The sequence below is a fragment of the Motacilla alba genome, chromosome 1A (genome assembly GCF_015832195.1).
Source record: "Motacilla alba alba isolate MOTALB_02 chromosome 1A, Motacilla_alba_V1.0_pri, whole genome shotgun sequence".
Classification (NCBI taxonomy): domain Eukaryota; kingdom Metazoa; phylum Chordata; class Aves; order Passeriformes; family Motacillidae; genus Motacilla; species Motacilla alba.
In genome coordinates, this window is record NC_052031.1 from 57,110,909 (window position 1) to 57,125,986 (window position 15,078).

At 39.4% G+C, this 15,078-nt stretch overlaps 1 protein-coding gene across 8 annotated transcripts in view; it reads left to right on the top strand.

Annotated features, from left to right (window-relative positions):
- Positions 1 to 15,078, top strand: part of ITPR2 (inositol 1,4,5-trisphosphate receptor type 2) — a 243,926-nt gene that overhangs the window by 158,533 nt on the left and 70,315 nt on the right. For all 8 annotated transcript variants that reach the window (XM_038154646.1, XM_038154647.1, XM_038154648.1 and 5 more), the window contains 6 exons: positions 7,408 to 7,516; positions 9,125 to 9,312; positions 10,409 to 10,592; positions 11,185 to 11,441; positions 12,335 to 12,535; positions 14,497 to 14,607. In XM_038154646.1, coding sequence (XP_038010574.1) covers positions 7,408 to 7,516; positions 9,125 to 9,312; positions 10,409 to 10,592; positions 11,185 to 11,441; positions 12,335 to 12,535; positions 14,497 to 14,607 — 1,050 coding nt within the window. The remainder of the gene's footprint in view (positions 1 to 7,407; positions 7,517 to 9,124; positions 9,313 to 10,408; positions 10,593 to 11,184; positions 11,442 to 12,334; positions 12,536 to 14,496; positions 14,608 to 15,078) is intronic.

A 15,078-nucleotide genomic window follows, 5' to 3' on the forward strand; every position in this document is an offset into this window, starting at 1 on the left:
GAGTTCCACACAGAAATCCTGTTAAAAAATAATGGGATTTGTGTGCATAACTCCCTGTGCATCACTTTGAAAGTTTACCCCCTGCAGCATAAGAGTTAGATAATTTTAGTCTTTGAAAATTGTGCTTCTCAGATCTGGTCTTTTCCTACGGTCTGTTATTGATGGTGCACTCATAAATGCTTTGAATAATCGTGATCAAATCTTACATTGTTTTCCTTCTGTGGTGGAGAACTTGAGTTATTGTGTATCTCAGTGCTTTGTCTTGTACTGGGGGAAGTCTGAAAGGAAAAATTACAGAGGTGCAAACATGACCTGGTTTGTAAGTGCACAGTTTATATGCACAAGTGACAGATATAAATAATAATATTTGCCCACAGCAAAGACTTGTTCTCTCTCTATATAAATGCATATATACATAACTAGAGATCTGATATTTGAACAAAAAAAACCCCATTCAGCAGCTTCTAATACTTTATGGCCTAATAGAAAAATTATATAATTACAAAATCAAACTGTGTTTTTTAAAGTGTTTTCTTCTCAGTCTAAGTATAAACGTCCCAGTGCTGTGGTTTTCACTAACCCAAACAATTTTTCTCTCCCACTGTATTCCTAGTGGACCCACTTTTTAGAGTTACTGCCAAAAAAAAAATCTTTCTCTTAATATGATGCTTTGCTGAGTTTCTTCAGGGTGCAAAATTGGACAGTTATCAGGCAAAACCTGTGGGTTTTTTGTGATGTATCCAGTATTCTTTTCCCTATCCATATTGAAGATGGACTGGCAATAGCAGTTGTTTTGCAATAGTTTGGCACTTAAGCTTCCACCTTTCTATGGAACCTGGAACTGCAGAGGAAAGAATTAAAAGACTGCTTAAAAAATGAACTCCTTTTTAGAGCAACTATTGTTCCGTTTTAAAGAAGGTCATGCTTGGTTTTTTTTATCTGAACCTGTTAATGAATCTCTGCATTAGTTACAGCCTCAAGTTTATCAGTTAGTATTTGTGATGCAGGAAATTTGTATTGCGAGAAGTGGGATTCCTCCCAGTTTTGTGTAGGATTGAACAATGGCACATTTTTAGTGTGGGGTGTCTCTGCCTAATGAGAGACAGCTGAGAGGTGTGGGTGGCCAGCTCTGCTCTCCTAAGAGAACTGTGTCATGAAGTCTGGTGCATATTTTGGATTGTTTTTTTCTTTTTAGACTTGGATAAAATGCTTTTGCCTGGAAAAGTGCATGTCTGCTCCTTCTCCTACTTAAGTTGCTGGCAAATCTCCTGTTGATTTTAGTGGCAGCAGAGCTGGACAGCAGCTGGACCCAACTTCATATTTGAAAGTGCTTTTTTCCCTGGTGTGAATAAACGCCCCAGTGTGCAAATAACTGTGCTGTTGGGTGTCATATTTTATTGGTGAAAATATATCACTTTCAACTATCAGTTGGCTATGAAAACATCTTGTGGCAAAAAGATCAAAACCAAGAAAACGCTCACTCTGTGTAAAAACAAACAAACAACTCCCCAAAACAAACAACTTCCCCCAGTTCGTGAGCCCCCTGGAAGTTGCTGGCATCATGAAAATCGAAATTTTCCACTTTGTGGACATAATAGGAGTCAGGACTTCGGGGCTGTCTTCCAAGCCTGTGCTTGTGCAACACCATGCGTGTGGTAGCCGTGGCCTCAGCTGATCCCTTTTGGAGACGGGAGATTTCTGTGTCATCTTGCATTTCAAGAGCAGGTTGTATCATAATTTAAAGACTTATAAAACCAATTATGGTGTCTCCACAGAAACCACTTGCACAAAACTCCTTCTTCCACCATGTTTTGTCTCCAAGAGAAATAAAGGAACAAAATGGGTGAAAAGCAACAACAACAGGAACAAAAGCAACAACCAAAAAAATTATCCTGAAGCAGGCACTCAGACTAAGTAGAATAGAAATTTCATTTATAAATAATGACAAGAAACATTTAGAAGTAGGTGTCTTTTAAACAGCCTTCATAGAAAGCCTCATCTATATTTACTACAGGAAAAGGTAGCATGATATCTTCATAGAATATGTGAGATGACATATTTTTTTCACTCAGCTTGTTCTCCTAATGTAGACCACAAGATCTTCAAATAGTTTCTGTCTGAGAAGCCATCTAGTCATGGTTTAGTAACTGCCAGCAGTACAGACTATCACACCTCTTCTTAAGCTGTTCCAATAGCTAAATGCCACTACTGTTATATAAAATAAAAATAAAATTCATAACCCACAAGCTGAATAACCCAGCTGCCTCTACCTCTTTTCTAGCTGAATTTCTCCATTTTCAGCTTCTCACCAGTATGTCTTGCACCTTTTATCTTTAGACTGAAGTCATCCATTATATCGGATTTCTTATGTAGATAGTCAGAAACAGAGTTCATGCTAAGACTGATAAATTCAGTAGATTGAATGCCTTGAATTTCTGATGAAAAGACTTGTTTTATTCTCTGATCACTCTCATGGAACTTCTCCAAACTTGATCCAGTTTGTCAGCATTCTTGAACTGTGGACACCAACTTGTGATGTGGTATTGCTACAGTAATGTGCTCCTGCGTGTGAATAAGTGAGAGAGTCTCACAAATCCCACATAACAGCTCTTGTTACCCTTTGCAGAACTGTGGGATCTGGGGAGTTGTCATTGCACTGATTTTTCTCCTAGGCTTTTCATTTTTCCCCAAAGTCATGACCTCCTAGAACAGAATCCTCCATTTTTTTGGTGTGTGTTCTGTCTTTTATTGTTAATAATACGTACAGAGTTTTGGACATAATGACACTCATATTGTTTACTTCTAGTCAGTTTAATAAATGATGCCTAAATTGTTAGCAGTGACTTGACCTTATCCCTTCTTTTTTTTTGTGTGTCTCCTCTCCAAAGACAATAATTATTTTCTGTCTGATTTCATTTCATTAAGAAAAGCCCCAAATGAGGCAGACAATACATACTTCATGAATTTACCCATTAGAAGCCCATATATTTGTTTATGATTTCTTGCTTTAAATTGCACATTGAATTCTGTCAGTCACTGAGTTGTTAAGCCATTTGATAACTGTCCTTCTGGGCTTACTTAATCAAAAACTTTGCCTTACAGCATTGTGTCACACTGCACAGTTTATCAGACTTTACCAGAATGATATTTTTATTTTTAGCAAAAGCAGAGGATAATCTTCAGAAGTTTTAGAAGGTCTGTTTTGGCAAACCTGTGTTGAGGCAATTATTACAACATGATGCCGACATTAAAACTGCCATCAGTATATAGTGATTTCCTTTAATTTTGTGTTAATGGAATGCAAAATCAGCCATTCCTTTGCCTCTCCCAGAATTGATATCAAATTCATGGCAGGGGGCTGGATATCTTTAAATAGTGTAAGTACACCCTGGTACTTTTGGTAGAGTATCATTGCATGTGAGACGTCTCAGAGTTCTCTGGGATTTTGTGTCTCTTCCAAACTTTCTGAAAATCTGTATTAGTAGACCAGAGATCCCCAACAGCTCCTCTTTTATACTTGGCTGCAAGTTTTTAAAATATGAAGATTTAATAAGCCTAGTTTTCATACGTCTTCCTGCATTAATGCTGAAATGTGCTCACAACATCATCCACTGTATCACTGGTTGGATGTAGCTGCCTTTTCTGTGTAATCACTGATAATCTGGGCATTTCCAATTCATTATTTTAGTACAGATTAAGAACCAGAAGAGATCACCAGACCCTCTAGTTCAGTCTCCAGAATGTTATACGTGTAATTCCAACTCCTTAAGAAGTGTGCAGAGTTATATAAGGCAGGATAGAAAAGTTTTGGTGGTGTAATAGGGAGAGCTGGTGCTGATGCAGGTATCCATGATAAGCCTTAGGTACGTCTCTCAGCTATTGCTTCCTGGCACATCCTCATGTGGAATCAGCCTTTTGCAGGCTCAGAGAGGGCAAGTGAATAAACCATTGTATTAAGGCATTTAAATCAAGTTTAAAGACCAGCGAGTATAATGAAATACGGACTGAGGAAATGGAATTTGTTTGTGTCTACATGTTCCTACTAGAATAATTATTCCCTATTGGAAACTTTTGCCTGTCAATCCCCAGCTATTTAAAATTGCAACAACAATATCCAGTTGTTGCCTTCTTGTGTCCTCAGTCTTTATCCTAGCTTTTGTTAGGGACAATGCAGTGGTATTCATCAGCAACAATAAGACTGTTATGTTTCAGTGTGTTTTTTCCAAAGCTATACAATGTTCTAGCCATTATGGAAGGATTGCAGTCAGCTGAGTGATGTTTACATGTCACTTCCATACCCTAATAAGAGGTATAAAAGAAAGTGTATTGTAGCCAGCAGGGGAGAGTTTCAGCTTGGAAGACCAGGACTTCTGCCTTGTATAGAAACATAATCGGGGAAGATAGCACTGCACTGCTTAGTGTGCTTTTATTTTTGGCCTCTGCTTTAGTGCCACAAGTGTCAGTAGTAGCTGCAGCAAACTGCTTATTCATGCTGCTGCTGTGATCATTTGCTTTTGGGCAGTATCCATTTTGTGGCTGTGCTAAGTTAGGAATCCATTCCCAAGGACATCAATGGTGTGGCTGTCTGGCTTGTCCTGGCAGCAGCTGGTCTCATCCATGTGATGGGGCTGTTCTTGACTGTGTTTGCTGGCATTCCCGTAAAAACATTCCCACACACCTATGCCAGCAGGATCAGCACTTTTTTTGGACGAGGGTCTTTCCAGCTTTTTCTAGGATGGTGCCTCACAGTCACATGCTGGAGGTGATGAGCGTTTCTGATGCATTCCTTGGGTGTTTCTCTGTGCATTTCTCAGCTCCAGTTCATGTGGCTGGGCTCTTCTGCTCTTTGTAGTGGCAGCTCATTTCACAAGACTCATGGAAGTCATATGGCTGCCTGAGGTCATCACAGAGGAGATGAGGATCCCGAGTTTGCAAATATGTGGGTTGAGCCTGGGGGTGCATTTCTGACACAGCTGTCAGGCAAAGCAGAGGTTCCACCACATTTCTGCTTTTCAAACATGGCATCCTTGACTCTTGACACTTTGGCTTCTGGGAACTATAACTATTGTCTGGATTTATGGGAGGTTGAGAGAGAGCAGGAATCCTAATAATTAAGACTTCTTGGAAGAAGAAATGAAATCTGTTCCTTAGTTTGGATATGGGTGGAGCAGGATTCCCCTTTCTGTAGCCAGCTAGAGAAACATTTTCATATCCCCTGGTGTCTTTAAAGGTAGCAAGGCAGGAGGAGGATCTGAGACTCGCTTCGAGGTATTCAGACACCAGTGCTAAATCACTCAGTTTATTAGTCAAAAGCTATTTTATGGTTTTAAACATTTTTCTTGATAAAATAAGGGCCATTTTGCTTGAACAATAAAGCTTGTGACACAGGTAGCATTCTTAACTATATATAGATGGCTTTTGGTGTTTCTTCCCATGACTGCTCTGTGACTGTTTATATAATTTGCCATTAGTCATCAACAGGCTGCAGAGGTTGCTAGTTGAGGAGGTTGACTCAAACTGAGTGGTTAGTCAAGTGCTATAGCAAATGCCTGCCTTTCTGTTGAAAAGATCATGTCTCAAGACAGTGCCCATTCTGGATTGGGTCCTAGTTGGGAGTTAGGAAGGGTTTCTGCTCTGTGATCCCATTTGTGTGACAGTTTTACGATTCTGTGATATATATGCCTGAGAAAGCTTGAAAAGGGGCTTTAGCCTTCTTCTTCGTCCATGCTTATCAGTTCTGGTGGGAGCTCTTTTTCCATCAGTAATATGTTTTTCTTCTTCAGGAGATGAGGAAAATGAGGTTCACTTTGCTGTGAGATACTGGATTTTGGTCCCTGCTAAAGACAGGATGTTGAGCAGGAGGAGCTGGTGGTCTTACCCATCTTAAAATTGCTTATGATCATGGTTACTGTACCTTGTCCATTACTGTACCACTCCAGGTTAAACCCCGTCACAACCAGGCTGGGGAGGAATCTCTCTCTGTGTGAGGTCCTCAGAGACTTCTTGCTCTGTAGTGCAGAGCACACTGGATTAATCTCACCTGGAAAATCCACCCAGTAAACTCCCTGTAGGTGATGCTTCTTATTTTTCTTGCAGCTATTGTATTTATAGCTTTTGATATTTTACTGTAGGCCTTGTACTTTCCTTGGCTGTATGAGGGAATTCTGTACAGGCTATTGTCAAATGAAAACATCAAAATGGGAGAACTAGGAAAGAATGGCTGGTTGGTATTGTCAGTCAGCACACAAAGTCCTGCATTTTGGCACTTTTTTCAGGTGGGCAAGGCTATTGTCTTCAAGGACCATAAAGCAGTGAAGCCCCTCTGTGGTGTGTGGTTGCTACTGGAAATATTGCCAAGTTAGCAGGGGAGTGTGAGAGTGTCTGGGACTTGCTTCCCCACTGCTTGCTGTCTGTGGTGGCCACAGAGATGTTTTGATTGAAAACTTAACTGCTGCACTAATGTGCAGGCACTGGCAAGCTGCTGAATGCTGAGAATGCTTCTAGCGCACATATTTTTTAGAATTTTTTCCATTAAAACCAGCAGTTTAGTAAAAGTAGGGAAAAAATGTTCAATTTTAATGCCAAACACTTGAAGTGACCATTTTCCCCCTTCTATGTTGAGCATTGGAGACCTTGCTTATTCCTCTTTATGAAATCTGAGGTTACACATATGCCTACAGTGGTTGTGTCACCTTCTGCCTCCGTAAAGCTGAGTGTTCTGTGGAGACTGAAGGCAAAATAAAAATGCCAAGTAATTGGTACCACTGACTCTCAATCCAGCGTGTCTTGTGTTGCAGAACATAAATAAAATGAAAGGGAAGATCTTCAGAGAGCTGCATGCAAATTTTGACTGGTTGTGGTTTTGGAAATCAAGGAACAAGGCGATACAGAGAATGCTTTTTAAGCTGTTCTATCAAATGTCATATCTCTGTTTTAATATTTTATGTGATGTGGCTTCTTTCAGATGATCAGCTGGATTATCTGAGATCAGAGAAAAGGGAGTGGTACTACTCAGCTGCAGAAAATAGGAAGAAAGTGCTGCCATGGCAGGGTAGGGCACAGACACACTGACTGCAGAGCACTGGCTATTTGTGGAGCTTGTTTCAATATTCACATCTCACAGATAGCCAGTCAGAATTACTAAGTGGAGGTGTTTTATTTATAATCAATAAGTTTAAAACAAACTTCAAAAAAAGTTTATACAGCATTATTTTAGAATTTTCCCCCTGGGATTTGTTAGATAAGACCGTTAGATATTTGTTTTCTGGACAACTTTCCTGTTTGTGTGCTTACTAATTATAATGGAAAGCCCTACTAAATTATGTATCTGTGTTAAACACATTGCTTTTCAAACAAAGGAAATTTGCCACAACTCTCATTTCTTCTATTTTTATCTTTCTTTTAAAGGGCAACACTTTAAGGAAAATCCTCCTGTATCGGTACTTTAAAGGGGAATATGGAAGTGGTATGAATGGGCCCCTGTCTGCCAGCTACAGCAAAACTGCACAAGTGGGAGGTAAATCAACACACATCATTTCAGGAGAGCAAAATTAGCAGCACCATTTTTTCTAATAGGCACATTGGACATGCTCCAGGCATTCAGTTGGTAAATAAATCAAATATGTTCTGTAACCACTTAGAAGAGAGGTAGTATCAGATTCTTCTATTTTTAAGTTGCACACACTTGTCTCAGATGGTCCATTTGGAGGTACCAAAGCAGGTACCCATAAATCCCCATCCAGAAATTCAGTGAAGCAGGAAACTTTTGAAGAGAGATGGTGCTGTTTCTGGAAATTAAAGAATTTTTTTGACATTCCAGATCCTTTATTGATATATAAAAAAGATCTAAGGAAAACTTTTCACAAAAATACTGGTTAGACAATGGAACAGATTTTTCTGAGAGGTTGGAGAATGTGTCAGTTCTTGTTACAACTTTACTGGACAAGACTCTGATAAACCTGTCCTATCTTCCTGTGGCCAAGAAGTTTCAGTAGATGATCTCTGTAGGTCCATTATAAGCTAATTTTTTGTATCATTCTGCTGTAGAAGCCACAGGAAGTTACTGCAGAGTGTTTCTAGGAAAACCCGTAATAATGGATGTCATAGGAAATGAGGCTGGAGCTAGGTATAGAGCCAGGTCAGAGCTGCATTTTGCATTTTCAGTGCACACTGAATGCATGCCCAGATTTGTCAACTTCTGCAGATGTTACCCAGCTGTTCTTCCTTTACTATTTCAATGTAGACTCTGAAAATCTTTGCTGTCTTAACATTCTATATGCCAAATTTTGCTCTCTAACAAATAAGAGATTGAAGTTTTACTATTTTTTTAGTTCTCTCTAAAAAGTGTGAATGTGTATGCATCATCACAAAGTCTGAAGCATTTTAATCAATTTAATCAAAGTAGTACTGGCTGATTAAAGCAGTACTGTATTTTTACTAATGAAGTAGGCGCAGTTACATCTTTAGAGAAATAAGTATAGCAGGAAAGATGATCATCTGTGAAAATAAAAGGTGGTTGATTTAATGAGCTAATACAATTTAGTAAAATTTCTTCAACCCACACCTTTAATTTGGATTAACTCAAGTCTGTGTTCTTAAAAAAAGCGTCATGAGGATGATGGTGATGATGATGATCTAGGAGTTGGCAAAAGCATTTGGCTGGGAGGTCAGACCCATAACCAGGGTGGATTTACCAGAACACAATTTTAGTGTAGATTAGGCCTGAGATTGAAGAGCAGATTTAAAAAGGGTCTCAGAGCACTGACCCTACTCACAGTTTAGTGCATACAGCAGTGGTATTAAAAAAGGGTTCAAAACCTAATTTTTAATACCAAAAGTGGTATTAAAAAAGTGAACAAATCAGTGTCCTTTCCATCGTACTTATTGTCTGAATATCCTGACAGAACAATGGCTTGGGGATTTGTTTTATTTCTTATTCTTAGAGCCCAAGATTGCAGTTTCATACAAAAATCTTGTTTTTATCAAAGGGAATTTTGCCTGACAGAATTTCAAAATTAAATTTATTACATTGCTATTGTGTGCTTTATCACCACTAATAGGTTCATTTTCATGTATGTGTGCGAAGCAAACATGAATGGTATTTGTGTATTTGTCTAATTTGCAGGTGGATTTTCAGGACAAGATGCAGATAAGTCTGGGGTGACCATGTTTGATATCCAGTGCCTCCTGGACAAAGAAGGTGCCTCAGAACTGGTCATAGATGTGATAGTGAACACCAGAAATGACAGGATTTTCTCTGAGGGCATTCTGCTTGGTATTGCGCTGCTTGAAGGTGGAAATACACAAACACAGGTACTTGTTTAATCTGCTTATTCACATATTGATTCTCAGATGCATGTGGTCTGGAGAGAAATAAAGAGAACCTTTTTGCTGTGAGTTCTCTGAGAAGCTTGTCATGAGAGTATGTACCACTGTAATACAAATGTAAATATGCCCTATTACTATGCAGTAGCTCTTCAGGAGAAGAAAATTTTTTTCAGCTCTCCCTCTCTGTGTAGCACTGTGCTGCTTTTAATCTGGTCATTGCAATGTGAGCATTATCCCCAGTTATTTTATGTCAGTCCTCGTAAAATTAAAAATTATATTATTTCAAAGTTTATAAAAGCACATTATTTTCTGGAAACCTTCAGAGACATTTATCAAAATCTCCAAAGAGAAAAAAAAATGGTCCTTTGAGAAGACCAGTATCCCAATTGATAGAAAATATTTGTTTTAAACTATTGTTTCTAGGTGTTTTTCTATATATTTGCTTTAAACTATGTTTTCTAGGTGTTCTCACCCAGATTTAGCCAAATCAGATATTTGAGGGAAGAGAGAGAATTGATATGATGACAGAAGGTTGAGAGAATTTGGATTATTTGCAAACTGTTGCAAATGGTCCTCAGCCTGCTTTACAGTTATACTAAGGGACTGGAATTAATAACCTAAAATAATATTTAGTAATAAATTCTGTCCGTAGCACAAAAAATGGATACAATCCCAGCTATAATATTACATATTTGATGTTCCATGCTTTCTCTTGTCGTTACATAATAAGTTACTTTTCACTGTTATTTGTAGATGAAATATAATGACTAGTAAGCCTGGAGAAATGGAGAGTGTCACAAAGTAATCTAACTTCAAGTACAATATTATGACATTTAAAAGACTGCAAATAGCACAGTTCACTATTTTACCCAAATTTTAAAATATTATCATCAGCCTTTGTTACCAGCCTTGTATATCACTTTGTGAAAGAACAGGCCTGTGGTTAGGCAGTAGCCAACATTTGTTCTGTGTAAGTGAAGTAATTATTCATCATTTGTTTCACAAAAAAAAAAAAAAAAAAGGTGTGGTTTTGTATTTCTTTTTCCTTAGAAGATTGATATCTAAAGAATTTTTTTTTCAGTATTCGACTTACCAGCAACTAAAGGAGCAGAAAAAGTCAGAGAGGTTCTTTAAAGTGCTGTATGATCGCATGAAAGCTGCTCAGCAGGAGATCCGATCCACAGTGACAGTGAACACTATTGATTTGGGGAGCAAAAAGAAGGAGGATGACAGCGACCTCTCCATATCTGTTCCCAAAAAGAGAGGTAAGGAGGCACCCTTGGGAAAGAGGGGAGCAGGGCATTATATTGACACTGCATGTGCTGCACCACTGATGCTCTGCTGAGTTGATCAATAAGCTTTAATATTAATCATTTCCAATTTGTATATTTTGCCTGTTTTTCTCTGAATTACAGTCCATCTCAGGTTGGCCACAAGGAATTAGCTTTAATGAAATCAGTGAAGCTCTGCCAGTTTGCATCAATTAAAGATATTGAGCCATATTTTTAGAGGAGCAGAAGCTGAGGCTGCTGCTATTGGGGATATTTCACAAGAGCAGGCACAGGAGCTGATTTCCCACCCTGTGGTCTTCCCATTGTTCTCATCATTTATTGTATATGGGAGAGAAATAGTAGAGCTTTTTGTGTTAATGTTCTGTTTCACTCTGGTTTGTGGTTTATTTGGAACGTGCTATCCCTGCATCAATGTTGCTTTGATACTCTTTGTGAGCTGCCTAGAGGTCTTTGAAGAGTTAGACAAAACAAAGAAAAAGTTGCATTCATTATTACTGTTTTCTTATTATTTAATCAAATGGGGAGAAAGAGTTTCAAAAATGAAGGAAAATTATCTTCTTTTCAGTTAAGGATTCAACTATGCATCTGAAAGAGGGAATGAAAGGACAGTTAACAGAAGCGTCTTCTGCAACCTCCAAGGCTTACTCTGTGTACAGAAGAGAAATGGACCCAGAAATAGATCTGATGGGCTCAGGAGCAGATGCTGCAAATGCAGAAGAGAAGTCTGCAGAAGAAGCAATCATGAGCCCTGCCATTGCAATCATGCAGCCAATACTGAGATTTCTTCAGCTGCTGTGTGAGAACCACAACCGAGAGCTCCAGGTAAAGTGTTTTGAGCTGAGCTTTTATAGGGGTGTTATTAGAGGGGCTGCACCTTCATAAGGGAAGAAAAACACACCTGTTCCTGGCCCCTATTTCAGAATAGGGCTGTCTAAAAAGTTGGGTCCAAGGGATAAAAGAACCCTTTTCAAGAACTATTTGGGTTCTGTGTTGGAAGAATGTTTATATCGTCAGAATTGCTTGGGGATCTCAGCACAGCCACATGGAACTGAGCAGGGTCTAAATGTCCCTGTTAGCAAGGTTCCTGTGCACAATTGGTAGATCACTTACCACAGACTTGAAGAGCACAGGAAGTTTCTGGGTACTGCCCCTTTCCCAAAGTATCACAATTGAAGGCTTTAAGATGCTCTGTGTGTCCCTGCTATCAGTTCTTTTGGTAGAAATTACTGTCCCCAAAATACTTCTGCAAAATGTATTTTCTGCAAATGTACATCAGTGCCATGGTCAGGAGTGGTTCTTCCCCTTCCAGCTGTGGTTGGGATGGTTTGAGCTGAGCTCCATAATATGCCACCAGACCTACTTAGCTGTGGGGCAGCAGCTTCCAAGTGAAGGGTTGTAATGGGTGACTGGGAGCAGGTCTGCAGGACATATAAAAGACATTTAAGGCCAGTGCAGATGTTTGCCAAGTTCACTTTCGTAAGCCTTCCCTGCTCTATGGTTTAATCAGATAATAGTTCTCAACTGCTGCATTAAGACCTAATATATTTTCTGTAGTAGTGCAGTGTTCTTCATTACCTGAGACACAGTGGTCATATGGTTATAAATTGTATCCTCCAATGTTTTCATAAAAAAAGACTAAAATACTTTGTTTGCCTTGACTCTCTTCCTTTTGTTTTGTTTTGTTTTGTGTTGTGTTCCTTTCCTCCACCCACCAGAATTTCTTAAGATATCAAAACAATAAAACAAATTACAACCTCGTTTGTGAGACCCTTCAGTTTTTGGACTGCATCTGCGGGAGCACCACAGGTGGGCTGGGCTTACTGGGGCTTTACATCAATGAGAGGAACGTGGCTCTTGTCAACCAGACGCTGGAAAGCTTGACGGAATATTGCCAGGGCCCGTGCCATGAAAACCAGGTAGGCTCAAGAACTTCTGGATACAGAAGGCTGTACCTGAATGTTGCTGTCTGGGTGCTTATCACAAACCTTTGGGTATTCCTGATGACATAAATTCACTTGGAACTGCTGTGACTAGACTTAACACACTTCAAGCTCTCATGAGGTCTGAGTGACCCTTTTAAGTTAGAGCTCAAAACAGACTTTTCCTGTAGTACCTCTTCTTTCCCCGAGGGTTTGCAGACCTTTTGGAGAGAGTTTCATGGTTTATGTTGCCATATCCATGGCTTAAACCTTGCTTTGTGGGACTGGATTTGGAGTCAGAGTTTTGGAAGTGCATTGCAAACACAGACTTGTTTGTGTTTTAGTGTGCTTCATTTTCACACATTTCGCCCTTGCTGGTGTTTATACATCTTGCTAACGCTTACTTTCCTTATTTCACATAACTGCCACAAAGTTTAACTTGCCCTCTTGCTGTACCACCTGGCAGCATCTTTAATTATGGTATCAGTAGTGAAATGGATGACACTAAAGACCATGCTTCTGATCTTTTGTGCCTTCCTCAGTGCAGCCTTTGGAAGTCACACAGCTGAGACTTTTCGTAAAAGTCTCTTTAGTGCCGTGCTGAAGAAGTGTAGAAAGGTAAAGGATGTGGTTACATGCTGCCATATTTGATCTGAAGAGAACTGCAGTAAAGTTGTCATAGTGGATGAAACTGCAGAATTTTTGCTATGGATTAGCAGGGGGAAAATTGTGGTGAGCAAATTACAGAAGCAATCTGTTCTCTATGCTAGAAATAGCTGAAGAAATACATGCACTATTAATGCTTCTTCATTAATGTGCACCAATGAAATGTAAAGTGCTATTACTGCCATTGCTGGTAATCAGCTGCCTTTACTTAATATTTTAAAAACAAACAGAAATCCTTTAGCGGACTGAATTTTGAACAGCAATATTTAAACCACTTATGGATGGGAAAAACAACTGTAAAAAAGTATAGCTACAGGACTGGAGATTAAAAAAATTACAAATTAACATGTTCTCCATTTAAGTTATGTGAGAAGCACTGGAGGAACACTGATATGAAAGGAAATGATGAATTACACTGTATTACTTAGACCTGTCTGCTGGGAAGTTACTCAGGATTTGAGTTACACTTGTTTACACCAATTGCAAGTCTAATGCAACGTATTTCAGGGGCAAATGCCCCACACTCTCATTTTCATTTTCCACCTCTCTCTTTCTTCCTGGAAGACTTTTCCTTTCCTATTGTCCTATAAAACTGCCAGAGGAAAAAGTGCTATAGGCTCTTGTATAACTGGCTGTTATGCACAAGGCCTAGAAGGTCCAGAACTCCAGCTGTAAAGGCATTTGGGAAGTACCACTAGTCACAAATACAGTTTTGAATTCCATATCCAGAAATATCCTTCTTTGTAGGACATGTCCAGATACATGGAAAAAACTTTGATTTTCATGAACATTTTGTGCTGTAACAGCAATATTAATGCTGGCTGCTGAGGGCAACTGAAGAATCTGAGTGTGTAAATTTGGTTTTGCTTGCAGTCAAGCTTCTCTTTTATGTCTGAGGCTGGTGTGTGCTCAGCTGAATCTGGCAGTGCTCCTGAGGGCTGCTGTCTGCAAGTGGTACCACTTGGTGCCAAGCCCTGCAGGATTCTCTGGGAGCAGATTTTAGCTCGCACCACCTTTTTTCCAGTTGGGTATTTCACTACTGGCAGTGTTTGGGTTAGTTCTGTACACACAAGTCTCCCCCAGCACTTCTTGTGGTGTGTTTTCAGGCTGTTCTGCTTTGACTAAAGCTTTCATTGCTCTTGCAAGGTGTTTTAAGTTCTGGGTCCTTCTTTTGGAAATTTGCTGATGTGCATATCCTCTTCCTCCCTCTGGTTGTATCATCTCCCTCTTTTTCCCACTCCTCCCCTCCCTTCTGCCCCTGCCCCATTCCCTTGTTGTCTCTTGTTTTGCAGACATGCATAGCCACCCATGAGTCTAATGGGATTGATATTATAATTGCTCTCATCTTGAACGACATAAACCCTCTTGGCAAATACTGCATGGACTTGGTGCTTCAGCTCAAGGTACAGTATATGTAAATTTGTTTATTTGAATTTGGGCAGCAACAGAAGACATACCTATGGGAGAGCTCTAGGCAGCCTGACATTTACTTAATCTTACCATAGTGCAGTATACTCAGAAGCCTTTGAAAAAAAATACCTTGCAAATGAGTTCATCTCAGCTTCTGAATCCTTATCAAGCCCTCTGCCACAGGCCTTTTGACCCACTGCTATGCTTGGGACTGTCTCAGCTTTTTTTAAAAAAAAATGCTATCAATCAGGCATGACACAGCTAGCATGAAAATTCTGTATTGTGCATGTAAAATCTCTTAAGATTGATAAACAGCCACCCTGTACAGGCATGCAACAAGTCAGGCATGCTCTCTAAATACCGAACTCTTAAAAATTATTTGAGAAGGAAATGTTGTGAAAAAGAACAATACATCAGATGACCTGCAATGTCAAATAAAGTTGAAAACAAGGTTCAAGTAAATT